The sequence below is a fragment of the Fonsecaea monophora genome (assembly GCF_001642475.1).
Source record: "Fonsecaea monophora strain CBS 269.37 chromosome Unknown Scaff78, whole genome shotgun sequence".
NCBI classification, from domain to species: domain Eukaryota; kingdom Fungi; phylum Ascomycota; class Eurotiomycetes; order Chaetothyriales; family Herpotrichiellaceae; genus Fonsecaea; species Fonsecaea monophora.
Window position 1 is genome coordinate 25,584 of NW_019174009.1, and position 26,417 is coordinate 52,000.

The following is a 26,417-nucleotide window of genomic DNA, read 5'->3' on the forward strand; positions in this document are numbered from 1 at the left end:
ATGTCCGACTCCCCAGGCTAACAGTGTTCTTTCCAAAGTGGCCCTATAGAGACACCCATGCTGGACAGGCTGCTATCCGATGGTGGCTCCTCAGAGCGACCGGTCACAAATACCTACAAGACCCTGCCTCTCCAGCGACTCGGAACAGCACAAGACATGGCAAAGACAATTTGTTTTGTTCTGAGCGACGATTCAAGCTTTACTACAGGAGCTGTATTCTCTGCAGACGGCGGTGTTGCCTGCTAGATAGAAAATAATTCCTGACTCTGGCACCTTTCGGGCATGTCGCCAGTCATCAACCAGCATTTATCTTTGTAGCCTGGTGTAATACTGACTTCTATCCCTGCACCTCGAGAAGAGCCCCCCCATTTGCGGGCACATTGTTCCCATTGATCCACCTGCTCTCTTCGCTAGCGAGAAACCCAACAATGCCAGCGATGTCGTCCACCTCCCCCATCCTCTTTTCCGCCGTGCGGCAGCACCGCCTCCAAGTCGCCGAATGCAGACCCTGCGGTTTGTTATGGCGCGTCCAAGGCCGCCCTGGAAAGCTTCACCCGGAGCCTCGCTCTGATGTACTCGGCCCAGCACGGCATCACCATCAACTCGGTGTCGGTGGGGCCGGTCATGACGAACAGCTGGACGGGAGCCCACGCGTTGCCCGTCATGAGATTGTCAAACAGCTCCTTGGTCGCCATGGCGATGGGGGCCACAATCTTGGGGTTGACATATGCTGCGTTACACACGATGATGTCGAGGGTTTGGGTAGAGAGGTTCTCCAGCACCTGAGGTACCAGGTCGGAGGCAAATGTCGGCGACAGGACATCCGCTCGGATCGCTCTGGCGAAAATACTCGGGTCGACTTTGCCAATCGCTGCGAGGGTCTCCTCCGCGGCCGATGGGTTCTCAGCATAAGTAATGGCAATCTTTGAAATGCCCTTTCTCGCGAAATGGATCGCGATGCCACGGCCGATGCCTCGTGAGCCGCCCGTAACCAAGGCCACTTTTCCAACCAGAGGAGCAGGAATTGTAGTCATAGACATTTTTGGAGGTGGACGGGTGCCCAATTGATTTGTCTCCGGACTCGTCGTATTGACACAAAGTAAAAGCGCCGATGCCAGCTCAAACTGGTGGCTTCCTATCATCCATACTCGAAAGTCCGGTCATGATAAGGGACTGGAGCTTTATACTGGAGACGCGACTGAGAATTCTTTTCCACGCCTTTTGTCCCGGTTCACAAGAAAGCCTCAATTGGCCAGGGGAAAAATCCGGTGTCCGTCCTGGTTTTCAAAGTAGAACTGGAATATGTAAGACGGTTGCGGTGTGTAAAGGAAAGACGATGCAAGATTCTGTATTCGAATCTAAAGTGGGTAGAGAGAACGTGGGCGAGAGCAATGGTGCAAGGGGTAACAATCCCGCCATGTCTGCCAAAGGGCGCTTGCAACTATCAACTAGCCATACACACTGGATAGGACGGAGAGTAAGCCAACCAGAGGAGCTAGAAGTCCATCTCATCTTGGTTGACCCCGGAGCCCGTTTTTCGTGGTTAATAATCACCAGCAAGGAGACAGCGATCAATGTCTTTCTGAGGCGGGCTCGGAGATTGATATTGTTCATGACGTGGTGCACTGGTGGTGGTTGCCTGAAGCAAGTGATGGATCAAAGATGAGCCTCATGCAGGAAGATACGAGTTCTCTGAATTACCCAATTCGGCAGTACAATACCACATACACCACGCTGAGCCTCGAACCCCTCTAACGCTACCGGTCTTTTGCGGCATGCACGCTACCACCGACAGGCCCGTAAATATCGTCTCCAAGACTCGTGTGTGATAAGGGTACCTTGACTGACTGCAACTTTTGGTTTCCACCTGGAGATACGCCTGCACGGACTTCGCTACGGGAATTTGTCCCTCTTTTTCGGCGATGACAACAGAGGAAGGCGACTTTGTCAGGTCGGATGACGCACTCTCCATCGCCTTGGGGTCAATGAGTGAGTATGCAACGAAAGAAAGGGCGTGGCTCAATGAGGGAGATCTAGGCTGTACGCGCAGTATATGTTGATCACCAATCTCAACGTCCGCCTGGTTCAGTATGTGGGCTGGGTGGATGTCAGATCGCACCTGGAGAGCACAAGGCTAGCTATTGCCTTAGACATGTGCGTGCTGAGCACTTTCCCAGTAGGGGTGATGATATCGGGAAGATAATTATCGACAAAGCTTGTCATCATCATTGCAACTTCTCCACTTCTGTGGACCACATGCCAAGTGGAATGAGGGGTCGAGCAGTCTCCGAGGGTTGTTCAATTGGGCTATAAGAGATATGGCACAATCACATACAAACATATCTAGACAACCCAGACACAGCTGCTGCGCCGAATCCTCCATCTTTCAGGACAACCGTTCCACGGTGATATCATCGATATCGTCAGCAACATGAACCGCGTTTGCACTCGTGCTCTCCTCCACAAGACCCCCACCTTGGCATTCGTCCGTGTACCAGCCTGTCGATGCTACCACCCAGAGCCACGATCGCTACAAAATAGCGCCCACGGCACGCATCGGTTTATCTATCGGTGGACCATTCAAGCAATCGGCACTCCCTTCGCTGTGGCTTACCTCTGTGAGAGGCTCTCGGAGCGGAGTGATGGTGAGAGCAGCTTCAAGCTTGGACTGCCCCAGATCGGTGCGGGACTTTTGACCGAGCCGATTCGGATGAAGAGCCAGACCTGGGGACATATGCGAGTGAACTGAGAGCTGTACTGTGGCTATCTTGTTGGTGTATACAATGGAAGAGAGGACGCTGACCTGCTTGGGGCTCTGCCCTCTGGGCTGATGGACGCTGTATATTAGAGATCTTGCCTGTGCGCTGAGATGACACGGGCAGCGCTGCAGTCTTGACGGATAGTTGCAAAGCTGCGACACTAGAGTAAGAATTATGTGCCTTTCAATCGCTACAAAGCTACGTGTTCTTTGATCGGTTCGGCTCAGTCACGACTGTGACGCTGGCTGCGTTGAATTCGCGTCCTTGTTACGCCCCGGCCGGGCTATCGTATCGTCATGTGCCATGGCTTCGGCGCCGTCAAATAGATGGGCATCGACGTCTTCGCTGAGGAATTTACCACGAGCATTCCGATCTGCGCACTGGTCTATGACAATCGCAATCTCGGCACGAGCGACGGTCTGACTAGACGGGCGCCGACGCCGGCCTTGCAGTGCTCCGATTGTCTGGGGGCACCAGCTACAACGGAGCCTTTGCGCTTTCAATTGCCGATTACCGTCGTGGATCTTCGAATCAAAGCCATGGTTAGCCAGGTAAGTGTCACCCCTGCCTTACCACAGGCGTAAAACATACGTGCATCGTTGTGTCTCTCCCACAATTGACAGATGGCCATAAACATGTCATGGTTGCAGACGGATGAGACAAACTCCATCGCCTCGTGAGGAACGGGCTCGGTCAAGCACATTTACATGTTCCCTGGCGGGCACCATTCGAGATACTTTGGTGAAGCCTTGAAAAGGAGCACGTATGTACACCGCGGAAGACGGATAGTTGCACCAAATCATGGATTCTGCAGTCTCAAACGATGCATCCCATACTCTCATGTGAACGATATTACTTCCTGTATTAACAATCCCGACTGATCCACACTGTGCTAGCCATGTGTCCATCACTCACTTCCTCACCAACTCATCAGACCTTCCAAAGTAGCCTACCTAGCTAGCTAGAGACTCTTCTTCAAAAAGTCCAACACAATGCCCGACATCTGCGCCAGGTTAGTTTCGAGCAGGAAATGGCCTGCATCCAACAAAACGACGTCGGCGTTGGGCAGGTCCTTTTTGAAGGCATGGGCCCCGGGCGGAACGAAGACGATATCGTTCTTACCCCACGCTGCCAGAAGCTTGGGCTGCTTCTGGCGGAAATACGCCTGGAACTGTGGGTACAGAGGCACGTTGGAGCCGTAGTCGGCGAGCAGGTCGATCTGAATATCCCGATTTCCGACTTGCTCGTCCATCAGGGAGAAGTCCAGCCAGTATGACTCGGGCTCGATGCTTTCCAGGTGAGCACTCCCGATGGTGTACTGCGACTTGAACCCCGCCAGGGTCAATGCGGTGTCGTTGATCGGGGTCGCTGCAGCCTGGAATTGTGCGGGCGTGGTCGCGTTCCAGAGGGCAAAGATTGGGGGCCAGAAGGTGGCTCCAAACCCTTCGATATAGGCGTTGGCATTCTGCGAGATGAAGGCCAGGATGGACTGAGGCCGCTGCAGGGCGAGTCGGAAGCCGATCGGTCCCCCATAGTCGTGCATGTAAGGAACAAAGGTCGTGATGTTCTTTGCGTCGAGAAACGAAGTGACGGTCTGGGTCAGAGTCTCGAAATTGTATGTGAAGTTCAACGAGTCGGGCACCACCGTGAAGCCGAAACCAGGGTAGTCGGGGGCAATGACGTGATAGTTGTGTGCAGCCAGGATCGGGATGAAGTTTCGAAACTGGTGAGACGACGAAGGGAAGCCGTGTAGGAGCAGGAGGGTCGTGGCGTTGGGAGGGCCAGCTTCTCGATAGAACATCTGAATGCCATTGGGGAGAGTGACATTGCTCACGGTATATGGTAGCTCTAGGGGAGCTTGCTGGCCAAGTGTGAGGAGGGGTAAAACCCAAAGAAGATGGGAGAGCTTCGCAACCGTATGTTTGAACATGATGGACAACTTCCTCGATACTTCGTGCCCTGCAGAAAAATGGAGCGTGTGGCTGGATATCACGCCCGAAGGGTTACTGCTGAGGCTTCCATCTCTACATCTGGTGACGAGGAGGGCATTGATTATATAGTAAACTGTTTGATGATGCGTATTGCACCTTTGATCACGAACATGCGGTCAAGGGCTAGAGGCATGTACGTGACATCTTCGACGAGGTCGAATGTGGCAGGTCATGAACACGAATGAGGCCATGTCCTATGTCATCAAACAGCCACTAGAGCCGTACCTTGCAGAGAGCGGCAATCCAGCATGCCGGTAAATCACGTCGTCCCATCCACGAGTTGTCCAATTCGACCTGCGGTGAGTTGTTTTTGGCGGGCCGACAGTGGAATTTCCTAAAGTGGAAGGTTTCCTGCTCTCCATGTGGATCGGGCTTCCGACAAAGCCCCTCACACCCCTGAAACGGAAGCCTTGTGTGCTGACTAAAAGCAGCAGTAACCTCTTTGGAATTGATATGGAACCAGCAGCATGCGGCCTCTTGGACAGACCACCGGGATGAAAAAAAGGTCAGTCTCAATTGAGAGAGGCAGACTTATAACAAACTGGTGAGGTGCAGGAATCGATGGCTCTAAGAGATGGTTGGGCGGACAGGACACAAATGTGCGACGGAGTATCACAATGAAAGTGTTTCTAAAACTCTCACAAGGACACAAGAAGTCGGCTTCAGAAGAATGGAAACTCTATCTCATGTCATCGATGCCATTTATCCACTTGCTGACACACCGAGTGCAATGCAGGAGACGACAATTCAGCTAACACCAAAATCGCAGCTCCAAGTCGTCATTCCGCAAAGACCCTCTTGGTGTTACAGCGGTCATGCGAGCTTGGGACCTGGAGAACAGCGTAGCTGGGCATCAAGAGACATTATGCGGGTGCTGAAAAGCGAGAAACTGGTGCCATGAGAAATTGTTGTTCCAAAAACGGATATTCACGTGACCCAGCCTTGCTAGGCAGCGAAAGAATTGGTGTGCATCACTAATAAAATTCACCATCTCTTTGCGGTGGGATGAGCAGTCGGCTCAACACTGTGCCAGGTCTGTCCCGTTTCGCACACCAAGTGGCTGGTGCGGCTAGCCCACAGCCTATACCCGAACACGCCGAGGCAAAGCACCCAACGCGTCTCAGCTCCGAGATGCGGGGAAAGGTACAAAGAGCAGCTTTCCATCAAGAGATATCCTACCCAAGGAAAGTGGATGTTGTCGTGATATCAGATCGAGCGTAGCATTACCACAAAGATACTCGAGCATGGCCACGGAAGCTTTCACGGTGTCGCGTGACAAATTGACGGGACCAAAAGGTGTCACAGTGCTGATAACTGGGGGCTCATCGGGCATTGGGCTGCAAACAGCGATTATCCTCCACGAACTCGGCAATAATATCATCGTCGTCGACAGAGCTCGACCTCATCCAAGTGCTCCCCAGGACTTGATTTCATCGCCTCGCTTTCTGTATCAACAATGCGACATTACATCATGGAAACAGCAGAGGGCTGCTTTCGAAGCTGGCTTCAAGAAGTTCGGATCCATTGACTGCGTGTTCGTCAACGCGGGGATAGCAGAATACAAGGATCAATTCTTCAAGGATGAGCTGGATTCAGACGGGCTACTCAAGGAGCCGGATAGGAGAACCGTCGATATTTGCATGCACGCGGCCAATGACACGGCGAAACTGGCCATCCACTACATTAGGAAGAAGGGACCCAACCAGAAGAGAGGTGGGAGCATTGTCATGACGGCGAGTCTGGCGGGATATTTAGCCAGTGCTGGGGCACCGCTGTACAGTGCCGCGAAACATGGTTAGTCCTTGAGCGTTGGACTTTGTTCTGTCGCGTGGCTAACATTCTGGACAGGCATTGTGGGCTTGATGAGGGCACTGAAGAATGACACCGCGACACTGGACATTGCAGTCTCTGTGGTCGCGCCAGGCATCACTTTGACCGACATCATCTCGGGCCGCAGTCCTGGAGAATCTCTGAGTGACTGGGCCAAAAGAATGAGAGGGGTCGGCGTCCCAATTAACGATCCACAAGAGGTGGCATGCTGTGTGGTGTACTTGATGAGCTTGGGAATGGAGGCCAACGGCAAAGGGATGTTGGTTCAAGCCGGACGGGTTGCGGACCTGGAGAAGGGGATCGCTTCATCAAGGAAGATCTGGATGGGAGAAGAGATGTTGAATCTCTTCCGAGGGGGAAGGAATGCGCCATTGTTTCCCAATAAGCTGTGAGTGTCGGATAGTAGTGAGGATAACGCAGGATTATCTGAGCACCAATCTATACAGTCAAGATCTGAGGAACTATACGAGAGCATAGGCATCGAGTACGAGCTACCGAGTACTACTGATTGTACCCAGTATTCACGAGGTAGCGGATACTGAGACAAGTAAGATTGTGTGTGGCTGATTTCCCTCGGCCCAAGCTCTACCAAGTACTAGACAAATTATTCCTGGTGGCATTGATCGACGCTGCAACAACGGGCTGTTCCTGATGTGCGCCACCAGCCACCATCACCAAGCCATCGAATTTCGCTTCCTGCCTCTGCCCACCTTTGACCCTTACTATTGTTCAAGTTGTTCGCAATCATGAGCTGGGACTATCCACGGAGGTTGTTCAACTCCAGGAGTTTGTTCCTCAGCACCACCTCCTACGAATACATACAGGCACCAATATACAAAGTGCGCATGCGCTGATGCCTCGATCGCACACCGCCGTGTAAAAACCACCCACCGCGACCTGCTCCTCGATCTCATGTCGATAACTGTGAAACACCTTAATGCCGCAAATGCATTCATCCTCGTCTTCTCTCCCAAGGCGCACCCTCTGCCTCTAGATCTTACTTCCGCAGCCGGCGCGGTGTCGGTACTCATCGACCCTGGGAACAAGAACCCCGCTGTCGATCCCACGGCATGTTTTCCAGAGACTGAGCACAAAAGCCGGGGCGCCGTTGAACACTGGTCAGATCTTGAAGAGCCCGACGTGCTGATCGTGTCGCACAATAAGCTTGACCACCGTTACAAGGAGACTCTCGTCCGACTCCCTTCAGAAGGGAAGACTATCATTGCGGCAGAACCGGGCGCCGCAAAGGTCATCAAGAGCTGGAACCACTTTGACTCCGCACGAGTTCATGCCCTACTCAAATATGAATCCAAGGTCAAATTCGGGCGCTCCTTGCGAGTCCCCATTGCTCCCCTATCGCCTCAAGGCTTCCCGGGAGAGCTGAATATCGCATTCATTCCTGCGAAACGCTCCAGGACGGCTGTACACTACGCCATTGGCGTCACATACCAGCCACCCACGCACACGAGGAGTATCGCACCAATTGCAACAGTGGATCTTCCGAAAACTACGAGATACTTCCATATGCCCCTCAGTCCGTTGACTATGCCTCCGTCGAGTCCCCCGGCACCTTTGACTCCTCTAGCCGATCGACCTGTGTCTTTGGATCTGCCGTCTCATGCTCAGAGCTCTCCCCAAAGCCCGGATGCGGCACCCTTCAAAGGACATAGACCACGACTCTCTCGTTCATCAAATACTGCATCGTCCGAATTCCTCCCGGTGTCTGAACAGCCAGCTATACAAACACGACCAGATCCCGAAGCTGAAAAGGAGGAACTGGTACAAAAAATCCTGACGATCCCCCACCAGTCTGTGCTCTTGGAGAGTCCTTTCCAATTCGAACTCGGCCCTGCACCCTTTACATTTATCAATAATCTCCCCACACCACCAGCTTCTCCTGTTCCAACCGCGGTGTCTTCTTTATCAGGGTCGTCTCCAAACCGGTCGGCAACCTCTCGAAGTAGCACTCTCTACCATCATCGACACAGATCTTCCGTGACATCCCACCAAAAATCTCTATCAAGCGTCTCCTCCATCCCGAATCTTGCGCCCGTCACTCCCGCCCGTCCTAAAGCCGTCTCAGTCATCTACTCGCCCCATAGCGTCCCCCTGTCCGATCTACAGCCTTACATCCAGACCCATCTCGTTCGACTGGCAGGGGCGCTGCCTTTGACCTTACTGCTCCACTCCTTCGACTACGCACAGAAACCCTGGTACCTTGGCGGCAACGTTTTGGCCAGCATGGACAGTGGAGCAGACATCGCTCGCGCATTGATGGCTAGGTGCTGGATCAGTGCGGACGAGGAACCAAAAGACTCTTATGGGACAGGCGTGAAGAAGCTACAGGTGAAGCGAATCTCGGTGAATGAGGTAAGGAGACATCTATGGGAAGGGGAGGACGGCGAATGGCTCAAGAAACGAGGATGGAACTGCGATGTTCGGCGAGTGGCGGCTGGGAGAGAGGTCTTCATTGGGCCGAGCCGAGATCTCTGCTCAGGGATGGAGGGGAAGAGAGACAGTCGATTGTTACGATTCAGCGGTGCGGGAGAGGAGATGATATGAAACAAAGGTTGACGGAAGCGCGGGTACTCTCGATCCCAGCATTTTACGACTGAAGCGAATGATGTTGCAATAGCAATTGTACAAACAGCTGTATATATGGTTTGACGAGAAACGATGATCTTCAAGGTCAAAAAGTCCCACAAAGTCTTTAGTCCTGTCTGTTGCACTTGTACCGATTGGCTGGTTGTGGACGGAGATTTCAACCCCCAATTTTTTCCGCATCTTGACGTTCAGGTCATCAAGGTGACCAAAGACGTCACTCGTTGATCCCCATCGCCATTCCCCCTGAACATGGATTTGTTTTGCTATACTGACGAAGCGATTCTCTGCCCTAGGCCCTGCTTTCATTCAGGGCAGATGGTGAGACCGTCGCCAAACCTCGTCCGCGCCATCCGATACCATGGCCCACGTTCTGTCTCCGTCGCGGACAGCTGCTCTCTTTGACATCCTGACCCATTACGACACCTACGCCCAGATCCGCGAGTTTCGAAGACCTGGAAGCCTTGCAAACTATGGTCCTCCTTTCACTGCGCAGCCAGCGAATCCCTCTAGTTCGCCCGCCCTACAGGCCCTAGTCTCCAAGTTCCTGCTGAACCTGCCGGGCTTGAACAATTTGCCCGAGAAATGGTGGACCGTGCAATGTCAAGAAATCATCGAGAGTCTGGAGAGGGCCAACCTGAGCGAGAGCTACGACAAGGGCGTCATCGGCAGCCGCAAGACGCTCGCGACAGCGATATCAGCCCTGATCGAATACCCCGTCAGAGGCACCTTCGCTGGCTTCCCAAAGATCAGGGAGCGCGACCCCAATTACGACCTCACCAACGCAGATCATTTGCAACGTGCATTTCGTGACTTCCTCAATGACTGCGTGTATGGCAGTATCCTAGACGACATGGTGCAGAAGACCGCCGAGACAGACAACCTCGACGACCATCCTCAATTAACCAAAGCCGTGCACGAGTTTGTGCTTGTCAAGTGAGCCACTTTTTGTTTGTTTGCCTTTCTTTAGCAGTCCGACTCCTGGTCCTGCTTCTTACGCCACGGATGTGATACTGACCGATCGGCTCCAGCATTGCCTCCTTTATGCACTACACTCTTATTCTGTCTCCCAAAGGCCAGTACTTGCTGAAGCTGGTCGACAACGCCAATAAACTCGTGCCTTATATGGTTCTTCGACAGACATTGAAGATCGGAAATGTCGCGACTATGATAAACGCCATGGTCAAAGTCGGTCTGGCCAAAATGAGTGTTTCCAGTGTCACCAACTGGATCGGGTTGACTCAGTCTCAGGACGAGGGCACGAATCTCATGCAAACGTACGCATTAACAGCCTCCCCTCCTCCCTTATATCCCACGACTTATCACATATACTGACTAAATTTTGCTGCGCAGGATCATCTCCACGGTCCTTAATTGGGATATTAGGGATCTCGAGTCCAGGGCCGCCAAACTCGAGCGAGAACGCGCAAAACCGGGCAAGGAGCAGCTGCATGCCCTGAAAGACTACGTGCATCGACCACAAGAAGAGCAGGATCGCATCCGAAAGGAAAGCCTAACGCAGTCCATCTCGATTGTAACGGCCATCTTGAAGGACACCAGATCCCCCTCTACCGAGCTGACCGACGTCCATCACAAGCAAGCGTTGGAGTACCTCTCGATCCACCTGTCCATTCGTGATCGCAAACAGCTTATCCAATGCCTGTGCAAATCTTCTCCTGATCACCTAACCCTGTCTGTCCGGGAAGTTGTCGACGCCTACGAGCCTGTCATACGACGGATGCACAAGGCCATCGATCTGTCCTCGACACTCTCCGATTTCGAAAACTTCCTCAAAGACCTGATCAAGCTGGCGAGGATCCACACAGACAAGTCCAATAAAGCCATCGTACCAACCGTGGGGGATTTTGTCCGGTTGCTCCGCAAGCATCAGCGGTCATGTCACATCTTCCTGCACCAGTGTGCCAAGAATGACAAGGAATTAACGGATTGGTACCTCGACTGGGCAAAGAAAGCAGCCTTACAGTTCAGACAAGAGTCCAGCGGAGACGACTCGGAGGTTTTCAAGCACGGAAAAGGCGGAGCCGGCAACCTGACATCGTCCCTGCACGCCCTCTTCGCCTCTCTGCCTCAAGAAACCCAATCCCGGATCCTGCCCATCCTTGACTCTCACTCCGAGTATCTAGACAAGATGCACGAACAGTCCGCGGCCCGGCTCACGAACGTCTTGAAATCACCGCCGTCCAAAAACCCGGCCATCGCAAAGATCTTCTCCTCCAACCACTCGAACCACTCCAGTCGGCCTTCTTCAAGGACATCTAGCCCCGCTCCGCCACTAGACCGCAACGAGGGTCATGCGACGCCGTCAACGACAACTCCGACATCGGGATCATTCCCCACAATGGTCTCGGAAAGCGACATGTCCCGCGAGATCAAGGAAAATCCCACGCCAGAAGTCTCTTCCAACCCCGGCCCTGGCTCATTCCTCGCGCGCTGGCAAGCGCTGCTCGACGCCACGCCGATCACCCCGTTGAGTCAACAAGGAAGTCCAAAGGCCGCGAGCTCGCCCGAGGTGGTAGAGGCGAGCGCGACGGACGTGGATGGTTCAAAGCTTGTAAACTTTAAGAACAAGGAAGCGAGAGGGGAGAAGATCCGAGTCGAGGACCAGCAGCCGCCGCTTGGGAGCATTGGAAAGGAAGATGACGTGGGAATCAGTCAAAGGGCAAGAAAGAGACAGAAACAGTTGAAGATTGTGATCGACGCTATGGGAGACGAATTCAGGCAGTTGCTGGCCAAGGAGGCGTGTTATTGGTAAACAGTCCACTACTAGGGAAAGGAGACGAGGGATATACCTCCTGTTTTATCGGCACGCCTTGTGCGGGCAAGATATCTCTCCATGGAAAGGGGTGAGGGAATCAGAAAAGATTGGTTACAGAAATTGTGACTCGGCTCTGCTCGACTTCGCGACTTTTTGTTCTTGATACCACGCCATTCCACGTCTTCGGCACGAGCGAATTGGATTGGACTGAGCTCGGCGGAATGGAGACCTACAGGAATCGTCGAGCGGTTTGAGCCACACCCCAAAGAGAACGACGGGGATTAGCTGCTTTCTTCCCAGCCATCGAGCTGGCGGCCATCTTGCCCCGGTGGCCGAAAGTTGTTCTCTGTATACAGTACAGGGACACATTCATTCGAGCCGGGAGCCTGGAGGAGAAATATGAGACCCGAGAGTGCGACGGGCATGGCCCACGTCTATCGAGATGTTTCTACCACCAGTCCCAACACTGACAGACACAGGTCATGGGCACACACATACAACAAGCGAGGAACGAACAAACAAGCGAACACATTCATGAACGAGGGTGTCGCTCCTACCCTTGCCTCAGGACAGAGGAGCGCCGATACATTCCGACGACTCTCCTAACTTGTGCAAAGTTGCAACTATGGCTGGCTTGGCCTGTCCTGGCTTGTTTGTCAATACTGTTTATCGAGAGCCGAGACGACTCCTACTTTCCTCTGCTCTGCTCTGCTGTTTGGCTGTCTGCCTGCCTGCCCGCCTGCTTGCTTGCTTTTGAGCCCAGAACGTCCGGGATGACACATGACATCGTCCCTGCCTCACGCTCAGGGTACGATGAGTCATGGCTTTGGGATGGAAAGGAGGGTGGATGCTTGGTGCGCGGTGGACGGTGAGAGCGCTGAACGCAGACAAGGACATCACATTTACATGGCCATGGCTATGGGTCATGGACAAGCCCATAACAATCTAACCCGCAGTCCACATTGTCGTCATATCATTACCCCGGCCGGTCAACGTCGCAGGATCCGCTCTAGACGATATTGTTGCTCTTACACGCTAAAAAGGCCGTGCACTCGGAGTGCGTCTATGGGTGGCCTGATTCAAAGATAGAAGGAAAGATGGAGAGGAGGACTTGAACCTGTACTATTGGTTCGGTTTGGCTTTGGAACCTCTCAACAGTATACATGTCTTTTTCCCGTTACCTCGTCAAGACTCATACAAATGGCATATTCTGTCCGACCGTGTTCCACCATACTTTGTCCGATGAGCATTCTCTTTTGTCTCTAAGTGACCGTAGCCGATGACATCCTCGGAGCTGAAAGCTGTTTGCCTCTTTTTCTCTCTTTTTCATTTTTGTTTCAGATCGTTGCTCTCAGCACAGCCCATGACCGCGACGCGAATCAATACTGATGAGATGAGTATCATGCAATTCCCCCAAGCATACCAATACCAATGCAAGTGCCAATGTGCCGTTTATTCCGAGACCAGACTACCCGTCATGGTATATCCAACGCGACCAACCCGTTGATCGTACCATCAAAGACTCCGTAAGTGGTAATTCCATATGCAAGAGGTTCCAATTTGCGTGTCGAGTGCTGAAAAGCAGTGGGGGAAAAGCGGTCTCCATGAAAGCGGCAATCTCTTATACGACAAAAACGCAATCGGGTATCAATCATCATGGGGCCAGCGCCTCAAAACGTAGAGGTAAATATTCACAAACCGTTCGTCTATCTTCGTAAATTTTGGAATATCGATCGAATGCGAAGCATCGTCGCCGCTGGCTCTACCGCCCTCGCAGTTGCAGCATCCGCAACCTTCTCTCGTCATCTTGGATCGAACTCACAGTTCGGTGGGATATTGACGTTCTTGGAACGCCATTGACGGGTGAATCCGGTGAGTTTGCGGTCGCTGTTATGGTGCCCGGTAACCTTGGCGAAGTTCTAAGGTGGGCGGTCGGAGGCTCTGCTAACGGCGGAGGGCTGGGGTCCGTAACAGCAGCTCCGTAGGTCGGCAGGGATACCGACGGGTCAAATTGCTTCCTCGGGGCAGGTGTCTTGACTGCTGTTGTGTATGAAGGAACGCGAGCCAGATCCTCCATATGGTCATACTGAGGGAATGGCGTCCTAGTGCCAGAATGGTGACCATCTTCTTCTTCTTCAGAAGTCCGGCGCGAAATCATGAGACTGCCTGGCTGACTAGGTGTATGGGAAGGACCGCCCGGAGACGCACCTTGATCAATAGGACTAATTCGTGGATACGAGCTCGGAGCCGATGCACTATGTGGTGCGAAATAATCTTCAGGCATGGTCGTAGACGACGAGTTCCGCCTAGATCGTCTATCGGCTGGTAGCGATAGATTACTTATTTCACCGTCTTCGTTGCCACGCAGATCTTGGATGAAGGAGTCGCCCACTCGAAGATCCTGGAGCCTGCTCTGAAGAGCTATTGGTGACACGTAGTTTCCATTGGCCATTGCTGCCAGACTCGCGAGGTTTTCCTGGGACGCATGGCGACTGTGGAGGTACGGAGTCCCAGGAGTAGACAGGGCGGTTCCGGGTGTTCGATAGCCATCCACATCGGAATATAAGACATCCAAAGTATGCTTCCCGTACACGGGTGGCGCTGCATTGGCCAAATCGTTAGCAATAGCTGCCCTCCCGGCTTGAGGCGATTGGTCAACCAGATCGTTGTTTTCGTTAATAGGTAGACTGGGAGATATGTAAAACGAAACCGGGAGGTTGGCGCGTAGTTCAGAAATGTGGCCGTCGGGGTTGTGTAACTGAACATTAAATTTCACTTTATGTCGAACCTTGATCCCTCTGACATTACAGTCCTGTAAGCATTGGTTCAGAGATTTGGGCAACTCAAGATATCGAGAAAATTGATAGCCTTCGGCAACTTCGTCGATGATTTGCTCATCCTTTTCAGGCTCGACCTTGTAAAGATCCGACGCAATGACTCTGTCCATCTTGGTCAGGCCATTGTTCAGAGCGGATATTCCCCATTCTGGATCAACGACAAATTCTTGCTCTTCTTTGACTTGCGTAGAGACATTGCCGATCACCAGACCTTTCAAGAGAGATATTAATTTGAAGTCAACTTGAACAAATGACCCAAAGGCGACCGCCTTGTTGGGGATGCTAATCGAGTATTCGATTTTATTCGGCCATATGTTTTCGACAGACTAGTAGCGGGTCAGAAAAGGGAGAGGGGCAATGCATGTAAGAACGAGGACTTCGTACCATTGCGTGGGAAAGTTCCAAGGCATTCGAATCCAAAGTGCGGACGATGCGCAGAGGTTTGCGGATGACAATGTCCCTCCCCCTCTTACGACTGATTTCAGCCTTCAAGCGGTAGATAATCCACGCATCCTTCAGACCTTCCACACTTTCGGGCAGAGAACCCTCGAGGATGCATTGGAATGGCCACTCGTAGTTGTCGGGTTGTAAAATTTCGGTCTTGCCTTTCCCTGGGTCTCGAAACGTCCAATTCTTCTCGAAAAAGGTCTTCTCCTTGTAAGTGGTACGCCTGCCTGACATGGAGGATGTGGAAGTAGTCTGCCATCTGTACACATCAGGTTAGTTGGAAGGTGATCACGCGAGCAAGAGGAATTGCCGGAATTGCCGTGGGACCATCATTCGACTTACGACATATGTAGGATTCCGCTCAGAGTCAAGTCGACGTGGTGGATAGTCATAGGTTCAGTGAGGCACAGAACCAGAGACCCCGACAGTTGGGCACTTGCAGCCTCGTCTTCATTGCCCCGAAACACGATGTAGTCATTGTCCAGGCGGATATCGAAGTGTTTGACGCTGCTACTTGAGCCTGAGTGAGAGGTGTGCGCACTCAGAAACTTGAGCGCCATGGTTTGTGATTTGGAAGGTGCCAGACCGTGGAGATGACGATTGGCTAAAGAAGACGCAGGAGAACTCGAAGGACGCTGGTTCAAGGGAGTGCGCGAGACTGGCTCATGGCGGCCGGAGGAGCATTCGGGAGAATGCTTGCGGTTTAGACGAAGGAGCGGCCTAATCTGCTGGATTGGAGTAAGAACATTGGAAGGAGAGTGACGAGGTAGTACAAGGAGAAAGGGAGAAGGATTGAGAATGAAGCATATGACAATCAACAAGGCATGCGCAATGAGATCGCACAGGCTGATACACCCAAGCTTCTACTCAGACGCAGGTGGGCATGCAACAGAAATTTGAGGTGATGACTGCGACAGAAAAAAGATAATGATCGGGTCGGAGGGAATAATTGGACGGAAGGGTACAAAGAGTGGATAGTCGGGTTGCGTGCTGGGTGGGCGCTGGGGGGGCGCTGGGCGGGAATGGCTGAGATGATGCAGGTAGAGTGGCTAATGGAAGGGCCGTGTGGGAACTTACTGTTATCAGGCGCGGGTCTCTCTGATGAGGGTCCACTCCGGCTGTTCTCTCGCCGCCAGTCGATAGCGGCAGTGGCGGTGGTGGTGCTAGGGGCGCCGCTGATGATGCTGATGCTGAAGATGCCGATCCTGATGCAGAGTCTGTGGGCTGATGAGACTTTCTAGGGCCCCTTCTAGGTAAGGCTCCCGCGAATGAGACCGATGACGCCGAGGCCCCGTTAGCGGTAGAACCTAGGCTTGAGCCTGTGCCTGGCAATGATGCATTTGCTGTAACAACTTCGGCTTCGATGGGTGCTTCGATGGGGAAACTTGCAGCTTCTTCGATGTCGTCGTGCCGAGGATACGGATAGCTGCTTTCAGTGAGTGTAATGGCAGGTATCGAGCTTGACGACGACGCCGTCGTCCAGAGAGAGGATGTTGTGTTGGTCGTATCGGATCTCCCTCGTCCATTGGCGTTGGCCATACTGCCGTCCTCGAGTCTTCTCTCTTCACCGTCTATCTGTCTCACGACGGGGGCTGGATCCTCCACCTGGGCCGCCAACGGTGTCCTGGGCTTGACTTTGGCCCTGATGATTGCTGTGGCCTTCATAGTGCTCAAAGGGGCCAACACTGGCGCTGGCAGTTCTCGTAACAAGGCTCTCGTCCCCGCCGATCTTTGATTTCCCAGCGTCATATTTCGCCTTCTCTTTGTCTGGCAGTATCCTGGGCTTCTCTTTGCGGTGTGCTTGTGTCCGTCGGCATCTGGATCCTCCCAGACCACTGTTCCACTGAATCTGGCCAATCTAATTCGAGGCTGCGCTACTCTTTTGGCGAATTTTCCTGCTGAAGGCCGCGATCTCTTCCGAAACCTTGGTCACCTGGACGGTGGGCTCGTGGGTACAGGTAGTCGAGAGGAAATGATCGGGAAGCGCAGGAACAGGCGGATACTGGCAAGATTGACACCCAAGTAGAGATAAGTCTGATAGCACTGATTGCAAGGCCGATAATGGAAGCACGATAACCGATCTGATGTCTCTTCTGACCAGAAAGGTGAATTGGGGTAAAGCACTCTCCTCTACCATCAAAGTGTTGAGACACGTGGAAAGAGAGCCGGGATCAAGGACGGAACCCGAGGGCACAGGAGCGAAGCATCTGACACTGAGAAATTAACTGTGATGTCCTCGTTTTTCTGCACGGGCAGTGCCTGCGAATACGTGCCCTGTAATGTGTGCGTCGCAACCAACACCTCACACGATCTTTTGAAGAGTGTAGGCCCCCTTTATCATCATTCGTTGCATACCCTCCAGTAGGCCCCTCAGGCCCCTGCAAAAAGTGCTCGGGGCGTCCAGGAGATCGTCAGGGCTGAAAAAGAAATGGCCCTCGATTCCTCGATCTGATTCCAATCACGGAAACATGGCCATCTTACCAAGCACCCCTCCTCCCTTCTCCTGTCACCGAACGCACAATCAGAAGCAACATTACCGAATACATGATATGGAGTTTGGGCCTCCAGATGTGAAACCCCCAAAACTCCTCCTGCTCAACCATTTTCGTTCTTTGCAGCCAGAAACCTGCGAGTCGTCTCTCGTAGTGATCGCATCCCCCTTTCTCGCATCTGATCCTGCCCCCTTCTTGACCTCGTCATACCACAGGGGCTGCACGAAGTGCACATGTGGCTACCCCTCTGCCCTTCATACTACCCTGGCTGATTTTCTTCTGGCTCCTCTGACAGCACTTATGGCTGCTCAGGGAAAGTCTACTCGGAGCGATGGTACCTTGATCCTTGGGAAGGACTTTACCTATACTCTTCTCGGCCCCACGCTCTTTCCCAAAGCCCGAACTCGAGCATTGGCATTAGCAGGTTAGATGGGCTATGGTCACCATCTCGGAACGACGGTGCCGTTCAAAACTCTATGGAGAACAAGCTACAAGGACGAGGGACTTTGCAGAAGTCTGAGGTAATTGAATGGAGTCGGCCCAAGGGAGTTGATCAAACCTCCCCTATCATCCGGCTCACCGGCACTCCCCGTACTAAGCGACTGCTAGAGAATGCTTGCTGCCGACCCATGGTGTCATTGTTTGATCGTCATGTGGTTTGTTCTAGATGAAACTAACTTTTGCCCCAGTCCTGGAATGAGTAGATACAAGTACGGAGCATCTACTGCTTGTCCAGTACCCTCATCCATGACACTCAATCCCCAAAAGACGTTGTTTACTTGCATAACAAGTATGGTCTGGCAGACCCGCTGGGGATGTGAATCGATTGCCATTAAATCTTTCTACAAGCAGTTGTCGATCAAACTGTCTCCACGCCCCAGCGCGCAAATATCAGGTTTTCTAGCGAGCATCAAAGCGCACATGGTTCGTGCGGAATGCCTTATCACTCTTATCGACATGCCCAATGCGCTGACCCCTAGGGAATTCCACTTGAAGTTCTTAACGGGCGCCAGCCAAGCGGGGACTTCCAGACTATGCTGGATTGTAGTCGAATTAGGTGACACACCCGATAGTGACATCCCGTGCTATAGCGAGGCTCTGACATTCCCGCCATCTCGTATATGCAACTCAGGGCCTTGGCTTTTCGGAGATATCTATTTGACTGCTGTTTGGGGCTTCTCGAGGTCGGTTCCAAGTGCGCAAGTGGCCTTGAACAATGTGAATATTAGCCTGTTCGTCCCTTGCTCATACACATGAAAAATGCGCGCGTACCTTCGTTACACGTCGTGATAATGCAATCCTGTTCGAATGCGACACCACTCAGTGGATGATCATCTATCTTCTTGGACTGTCAATTGAATGTCAGTAGCCGTACCGTGCAAAACTCTTGTCTGGCCGCATCTTTGCAGACCTACCATTACGGGGGGTAGTTGAGCCGTCCTTGCTCGGGGTTCAACAGCGTGGTTGAGAAATTCGGATTCGTCGACAGTGTCAGGTTGGACGAAACTTCCAGTCCGGTTTGAATCGGATCTGATTCGGTTCACGATACTTGTGCTCTCCGTCCGTTGTCGAAGGAGCGAGATCGAGGGAGATGAGATGCTCCCTCTAGTCCTAGCTGTCGCCTGTGTTCTGTGTAAGCATGCTGTCAAATCAACTTTGGGGTTTCATGGTAATCAGCTTACCCCTTTCGGACGATGAAGCATGCCAACACTAAAATCCCAAAGGAGGAGCTTGCAGTCATCGCCCACACTGCCAAAACGATATGTTCTCTCGTCGCAACGCCATGGATCGAAGGCAACAGCCGTTACCCACGAATCATGTCCAGGACATCGAGCAATAATCTGACGTTCGGGTAGCGACCAAATAGTGACGAGGTCGTCTTGGCCTCCAGTGAGCACGTATTTGCCATCAGGCGACCAGCATACGCATGTGAACCCGCCGTAATAAGAAGAGTATATATCGGTCAGCCTGTGTAACATTAGTCTCACAAATCCTGAAAGGCAATGTGAGGAGTGATTGATTCCTCTGTGTACCTTTCTTGAGGATAATCTATTATCCGAAGATAACCATCATCGCCGACTACAGCGAGATGTTTATTGTCCGGCGAAAAGGAAAAGTCGGTGATGTTCTGGTTGGAAATTCGCCAGCAAGCTACTGGATTGGCCTTTTGATTTGACGAGTTCACACTTTTGCTGATGACCAATGTGGACTGATCTTCATCTGGGATACTGATCGCTTCATCTACCAGCTCTTCCGAGACAAAGGGTGCATCTTCCTTCTCTTTGTCGTATACGATGAGTGTTCCGTCCATATGAGCCGCTAGGAAAAGATTCTCCGATCCAGGTATCCATCTAATCGTGGAAACGGCCGAGTTGTTGATGATCCCATTCTTGTTGATGCGTGCATACTTTTGCGATATTGGCTCATACCAGATAATATCGCTTGCAGAAGAACCCATAACAACGTCCATGTGCGTCGAATGCTTGGTCATGCTATTGACATCGTGACACAACATGTGAGCCTGCAGCGACCGATTAGTTGATACCAACACTGGCAATGGGATCGCAATGAGCTCCGCAAGCATAACATGGTGTTGATGACGAGACAGTCACTTGCCTTGGTGAAGAGAATTTTGGTCATTGGGTCCTGTTTGGACCCTGAAGACAGATCCAGCCACTGAAAAGCCCGGTTGATGTTGACAAATGCAAAGGTCCCTCGCTGATCTCGTTCCTGAAGTTTCTTTGGGAGAGATTCGTGGGGAATGACGCGAGAGACGAATGAGGAATTGCTCTTAATAATGTTGTTCTTGGGTTTTCGTCTCTTGAGACCATCTCTGCTGATGACGGGAGAGAGAGCAGCATTCCCTTCACCGAAGGCTTTCACGGTACTCGACTTATTGCTTCCATTTTGTGATGTCGCAAGGTTGCTACTATCGCTGCCCGTCTCTATTGATATCCTCGGCTCTTTCTCCACTTCTTTGATTTCTTTCAACTCCCTTGCGTCCTTGAGCTCCTTGGACTCTTTTGTTTCCTTTGAATTGTTTAATCCCAAAGTTCTCCAGCGCAAAAGACTGCTCGTCGCGGTAGTGGTTCTGTAGAGGTCTGGAGTGATTTGTTTCGGGCTAAGCGATACTAGAGACAATTTAACACCACTGGTGGGGGGAGCAACGTTGGTCGCGAGGGGATTGGGATTGACGATGGGAGCTTCAGAAGGATGTGGTGGAGGGGTAGCGAGTTGTAGGTCGTCTCGTAAAACATATGTGCCTGCTCGTCTGTTACTAGATGTGTCGGTGGCAAAGGGGAGAATCGTAGCTACCTTCGCCAGCCTGAAATGTGTATTCGGGCCCTTCGCGAATGGTCAGGGTATTCGCAGTTTCAAGGGTTGTCGCGATTAAGCCACTGTTGATGGGATACCGCGGTGGTGGGGGAATCGCACTGCGCAGGAGCTATCAGCGGAAGCCAGGAGAATACGCAATGAGATCTCGAACGTACAACATGGTAGCCGAACACGAGCGCAAGAGATTCTATCACCGGCGCAAAAAGTGTCAAGGAAAGGAGAAGAAGGTACCGCGCAAGGCGAGGAGGTTGCAGTTGTACGAGGAGGAGAGTAGAAAATGCTGGGAATGGTGGAAGTGGAGGATTGAGTTTCGAGTTCAATCGTGACATCGAACGGGTTTGGGGGAGGCGGCAGGTCAAGGGGCCTGCCGACTTAACCCACTAACCTCTTCTCCGGGTTATCCCTCGAGGATTCAGTGGGTCTCGACCTTCTGATGCGGGGACCGTTGCGTTCGCCGACCACAATTCAGCCGAAACTGTTGATTGTCGCCGCAGCTGCCGGCGCCGCCATAATCAAATCATCTCAGAGTGTAGCGAGACACTAAATGCCAGATATATGCGCCGGGCTCTGCCGCAGTACAAAGCCTTGGGTTATGGCAGGACGATGTGATCCTTCACCCTCCGAGTATAGTTGCTCGAGTCTCTTTCCGCACAAGGTTGTTGACGGTTTGCGACCTCCTGATCAAAGATTCCAAGTAGCGAGTCAGTGTCTTGGAGGAAATCAGATATCATCGGGCCACTTCATAACAGCCAGCTCTTCCCTTAGTATACCCGTCAGTTCCTGGCTTACAGCCTCGAGGTCTTCCCGAATTTTCTGTGTATCTCTGTCCTCGTCCTGAATATCACTCTCGCCCTCCTCTTCCTCTTCTGGATGACGTTCAATTCCGTTGGTCATCTGCGCATGCTCTTGAGACGACTCAGGACCATTCTCAAGGGACGGTTTCTGCTTCGGTTCGGGCCCTGTCACAGCCAGCAGCACATGATCCGCAACAGGCGCTATGACAGAGATGGCTCCCATGTTTTGTGCCTCAACCACTAGAACATCCTCCGACGCGACCGTGTAAGCTGCAGTCATGGTGGTAGATTGAGTGCGCATAGCTTTGATCGATGGCGTGGTATCCCTGTAGGCATATGCGAGTATTGATCCGTTCAGAGCAGAGACCATGAGGGAAGAGACATTTTCACTCCAATGTAGGGCTTCTCGTAACAGCGAAGATAAGCGATCAGAGTCCAGCAAACAGACTTGGGTCATCTTGAATCGTGAAAGTAGAGCTGTTGTGGGTCTGGCGTTGGGTAGGGAAGTTCTCGAACGCAACCAGCGGAAATACTCGAACTGGATCACCCAGGCGCGCCCAGCGATGAAGTTGCAGAACATGCTTGGCAGCCTGGACTGCCCCAGCCTCCAGGTGCATCGAACGTCATCCGGGTCAATTATATTATTTTCACCTACCACATTATAGGTTCATACCTACATACCTAGTAATACTATAATAAGCCACCACCACAACGACTGGCTGGGCATTAGTGCTGTACGTTTGTTAGTGATGAAACATGGCACTGTCAAAGTCAATGCAGCAAACGTAGACCACTTCTCTTGTACCACCAAGCAAAGGTAGGGGTATATCTACAAAGTGATCAGAATGATGTTCGGATTCTAATACAGCTTTTGATGCAGCTACATGATGCCAGAAGTCAATTCTATATTTACCCCTGGCTGGGTTCAACTCTGGTGACATGGTTACAACCTTGGTCCAGGTTTCTGGATTTGAAGCGTGCCTTTCGAGGCCTGCGATATTTGACGACTCTTGTCGAATTCACGCACCACTATCTCACATCGAACTTCCCTGCAGAGTTGTTTTCTCCTATCTGGTGACAGTTTCTCGGCAAATACCAGTCCGCTGGCTCTTTCGACCGCTTCAAGAGGAACTTCGAAATCACTCAAGCTCTTGGAGTTGGGTATCTCAGCGTTGGGCAAGACGAAAGCGCCGAGGGCCACAGGTCCATTTGGGCTTTGGGCTGCCTCCTCAGCGAAGATGACTTTGAAAAAGTGGGTGGGCACGGCGACATTTGGGGGATTGCCAATCACTTCGTAAGAAACCCTCCATTTCCCATCCCGTTCGTCTTTTTTGGGCAAGTACAAGGGACCAGTTACCACTCGTACACTGGGGAATCTCTTAACCAGATCTCGACAGAATTCCTCAAAATGAGCCCAGTAATCTCGATTGAACCCCTCTCCAACTTGTGGGCACATATTGCTTAAGACGAATGTGGAATCCATGGCCTCTTGTGACCATTTCGCATCTGCTGCTGGAACCTGATGCCCCCTGTCGTACCCGCTGCGAAAGTAATCGGAAAGTTTTGCTCGAAACATTGGCGGAATCGATAGATCCTCGTAAAACACGCTGTTCCGTCGAGATCCGTTGTTCAGCAGCAGAGACTGCGCCGTGAAATGTTCTGCTACCCAATGAGGGTTCCGAGTGAACCTGTTAAAGGCAGAGAGATGAGAGGGTGTGGTCAAGGTATCGGCAATGGGGCCAGGAAATCCATAGCGGAGGATGCCAGAGGGATCGACGGGCGGGATGATGGCAGGAGAAGGAGGTTGGACCGGTACAGCAACTGGTACTGGGACTGGGACAGGGACCGGAGTGAGAGTTGAGGGTGCAGGTATTGTTGGTGTCTGATTCAATGTCCCAGTCGGTATAGTCTCATCTTTTCGGTGGCCAGGAAATAGTAAAGCCGTCAGCGACGCGCCTGCAAATGCAGACGTCGCTGCTATGATAGCAATAGTAGTTTTGGACATGTACAGTTGTTGGCAGGCAATGTTGAAATCGTGCCATAAACAAACGCGTCTCTCAGATCGCAGAGATGGACTTTTGAGAGGAAAAGTTGAAACTGTTGGTTAGCATTGTGCTGTAGAGGCCAATCGGCAACGAGATCATAGGTGCCGCTCGCCAGATCTGCGTACCCCTGCGTTTGGCCCCGAGCGTGGTGGATTCCTGTACTCGCAGCTGAAGATGACAAGACCTGGGCCAGCCCCGACTGCATGGATGATTTAGGCGGCCCATGATTCGCACCTCTCTCGCCCCGAGTTTCAACTAAACCCTATAGGTGCGTAGTCTTAAGGTCCTCTAAAGAAGTCCTGGAATGTTCGTCATCCCACTTGCTGTAACTGCGCTCGCGCCTCCTAATAAGGAGATACTTTCTCCAACCCGACATTCTGCGTTTCTCTTTCCAGCTTCGACTCTTCCTAAGGGACTTCAAGTATAGCATGAGCAATCTCTTACAACACTAACAGATCACATTGTACCGTACAATGCTATATTTTTGACCCTGCAACTCAAGAGGAGAGAATACGCGCAAGATGGCAGTCGACAATGATACCAGAGGCTGGATTATGACATGCATCAGCGGCATTGGTAGACTGCAGATTTCTCCCAGACTGGACCTCAACGGAAACTAATTCTGTGTCTTCATAGCATGTGTTATCGGCTCGTCGATCATCTGCATCGATATTGTAGCACGCCAGTTTCCAGTCTGGCGACACTTTTCGATATCCGAGAGTGATGGGTTTCTCTCTGCATCACTAAGCCTCAGCTTCGGGGTCATGGTACGTATGTTCTGGGTACTCAGCGATCTCCCGGTTGACCGCAAAACAGTTGTTCTCCGCCCTGTACTCGATGCTTCCTCAGTCGAAGACGTATTTCAAAGACGCGGGCTATTCGGCACGGGCAGCATCATACCTCCTGATTGGGTTGTTTTTGGCAGGTGTCATAGGCATTCAGATCTTCTCCCGCGCCCTGCATCATTTTATCCCATCACACGTTGTGGACTGCGATCATACTCACGACGAGGAGGAGGCCAAGAATCCCGAAGAAATGTCAGAACATGCGCAGGACGATGAACATACCAATGGCCTCCCAATATCCAGAACCCACTCCAGGCCGACGGAAGAGGAGGATGAGGATACACCTTTACTCTCACGAACCACAAGCGTTAGCCCCAAAAAGCCGCAGCATGAAAGGACAGAGGAGGAGGGATCAGCTCGCCAGCCTACATATCACACTGCACAGACCCACCGAAGGTCGTCGGCGATGTCTAGAACACTCTCGAGGACACTTTCGAAATACGTCGGGGGTCAGAAGGACAATTGCGACGAGAACGGCCCGTGCATGGGATTTTCGGACCCATGCGGCCAGGACTGCTTCAAGGCTGTACACAGGCGAGGCTCTGTGTTACCAGGACACGGCCCTTTCTTGCGCTCACCCACGTGGCGCAGCGGCACGACTGAAGCACGCGGCGGGTCGACGCTGGGAGAAATCGAAGAGAATCCATTGTCAAATGGGTCGACTCTAGGGCGTCATCCGACTGAGGACGCCGATACGGGGAGCTTGAAGCCGGAGTTGCACCGCACAAGGTCGTCAACACACCACTTCCACCATCCTCCCCACCAACATGCAAGCGTAGAGGGGTCCGAACGTCGGCTGTCAGAGCATTCACACGCTGGTGGATACGAACATCACCATCATGTTCCCACTAATGCATTCATGTCAATTGGTCTGCAGACTTCGTTAGCCATCGCATTGCACAAGGCACCGGAAGGCTTCATTACGTACGCCACCAATCACGCCAATCCTCAGCTTGGTTTTGCCGTTTTCATGGCATTGTTCATCCACAACATCACGGAAGGCTTCGCCATGTCCCTACCTCTATACCTCGCTCTTGGCTCCAGATTCAAAGCCATAGCGTGGTCGTCCTTCTTGGGTGGTATTTCACAACCACTCGGAGCTGCCGTTGCAGCATTGTGGTTTAAGCTCGCCAACAAGAGTAGCCTGGGTGCTCCAACTGAAGGGGTATATGGTGGCATGTTTGCCGTCACGTCGGGCGTCATGACCAGCGTCGCGTTGTCACTGTTCTCGGAAAGCCTGCAGCTCAGTCACAACAAGAACATTTGCATTGCCTTTGCTTTTTTGGGTATGGGTATTTTGGGCTTGAGCTTTGCGCTTACGGCGAAATAGATTCCTTGGGGAACTAAGAGCTGTCCAGTCAGTTCATCTTTAATCTCTGTATAATGCATCAATGAGTAATGACCAAAAACAATGAGGGCGTATTGGCGAATAGATCCCCAAAAAGAGTCACACGGTGGTTGGCCACATTTCAACCTCATCACCATCAACCTCTGGCGGTGAAACAGGCGGCGTGGACAACAACAACATCAGCTTACAGATGTACTCGGGAAAGATGTTTCCTCACTCAGCACATATGTTATCACAGATGACGATCTGTCGATGACTTTTATCCAGGCTTCCGTCATGCACCTTTGGTCGTACAACTTCAGCCTTGGAATGCCGA

General features: G+C 52.1%; 7 protein-coding genes across 7 annotated transcripts; 3 read left to right on the forward strand and 4 right to left on the reverse strand.

Annotated features, from left to right (window-relative positions):
* Positions 1-518: 518 nt before the first annotated feature.
* AYO21_08708 (hypothetical protein) lies at positions 519-1,040 on the reverse strand (the record flags this gene model as incomplete). The annotated part of the gene is made up of 1 exon (XM_022658651.1): positions 519-1,040. One exon carries the CDS (start codon positions 1,038-1,040, stop codon positions 519-521), a length of 522 nt encoding a protein of 173 aa, XP_022509012.1.
* Positions 1,041-3,720: 2,680 nt separating this feature from the next.
* Positions 3,721-4,689, reverse strand: AYO21_08709 (hypothetical protein; the record flags this gene model as incomplete). Its single annotated transcript, XM_022658652.1, has 1 exon — positions 3,721-4,689. One exon carries the CDS (start codon positions 4,687-4,689, stop codon positions 3,721-3,723), a length of 969 nt encoding a protein of 322 aa, XP_022509013.1.
* Positions 4,690-5,994: 1,305 nt separating this feature from the next.
* Positions 5,995-9,142, forward strand: AYO21_08710 (hypothetical protein; the record flags this gene model as incomplete). The annotated part of the gene is made up of 3 exons (XM_022658653.1): positions 5,995-6,544; positions 6,599-6,968; positions 7,405-9,142. 3 exons carry the CDS (start codon positions 5,995-5,997, stop codon positions 9,140-9,142), a joined length of 2,658 nt encoding a protein of 885 aa, XP_022509014.1.
* A 400-nt stretch (positions 9,143-9,542) lies between these two features.
* On the forward strand, positions 9,543-11,954 carry AYO21_08711 (hypothetical protein; the record flags this gene model as incomplete). Its single annotated transcript, XM_022658654.1, has 3 exons — positions 9,543-10,117; positions 10,213-10,458; positions 10,535-11,954. 3 exons carry the CDS (start codon positions 9,543-9,545, stop codon positions 11,952-11,954), a joined length of 2,241 nt encoding a protein of 746 aa, XP_022509015.1.
* A 1,765-nt stretch (positions 11,955-13,719) lies between these two features.
* AYO21_08712 (hypothetical protein) lies at positions 13,720-22,443 on the reverse strand (the record flags this gene model as incomplete). Its single annotated transcript, XM_022658655.1, has 11 exons — positions 13,720-15,120; positions 15,179-15,500; positions 15,584-15,969; positions 16,319-17,076; positions 19,006-19,081; positions 19,149-19,355; positions 19,416-19,701; positions 19,767-20,283; positions 20,346-20,996; positions 21,049-21,178; positions 21,859-22,443. The coding sequence occupies 11 exons, from the start codon at positions 22,441-22,443 to the stop codon at positions 13,720-13,722; spliced, it is 5,319 nt and encodes a 1,772-aa protein (XP_022509016.1).
* A 363-nt stretch (positions 22,444-22,806) lies between these two features.
* Positions 22,807-24,113, reverse strand: AYO21_08713 (hypothetical protein; the record flags this gene model as incomplete). Its single annotated transcript, XM_022658656.1, has 2 exons — positions 22,807-23,819; positions 23,873-24,113. 2 exons carry the CDS (start codon positions 24,111-24,113, stop codon positions 22,807-22,809), a joined length of 1,254 nt encoding a protein of 417 aa, XP_022509017.1.
* A 316-nt stretch (positions 24,114-24,429) lies between these two features.
* Positions 24,430-26,083, forward strand: AYO21_08714 (hypothetical protein; the record flags this gene model as incomplete). The annotated part of the gene is made up of 3 exons (XM_022658657.1): positions 24,430-24,484; positions 24,545-24,675; positions 24,725-26,083. 3 exons carry the CDS (start codon positions 24,430-24,432, stop codon positions 26,081-26,083), a joined length of 1,545 nt encoding a protein of 514 aa, XP_022509018.1.
* Between the last annotated feature and the right edge of the window lie 334 nt (positions 26,084-26,417).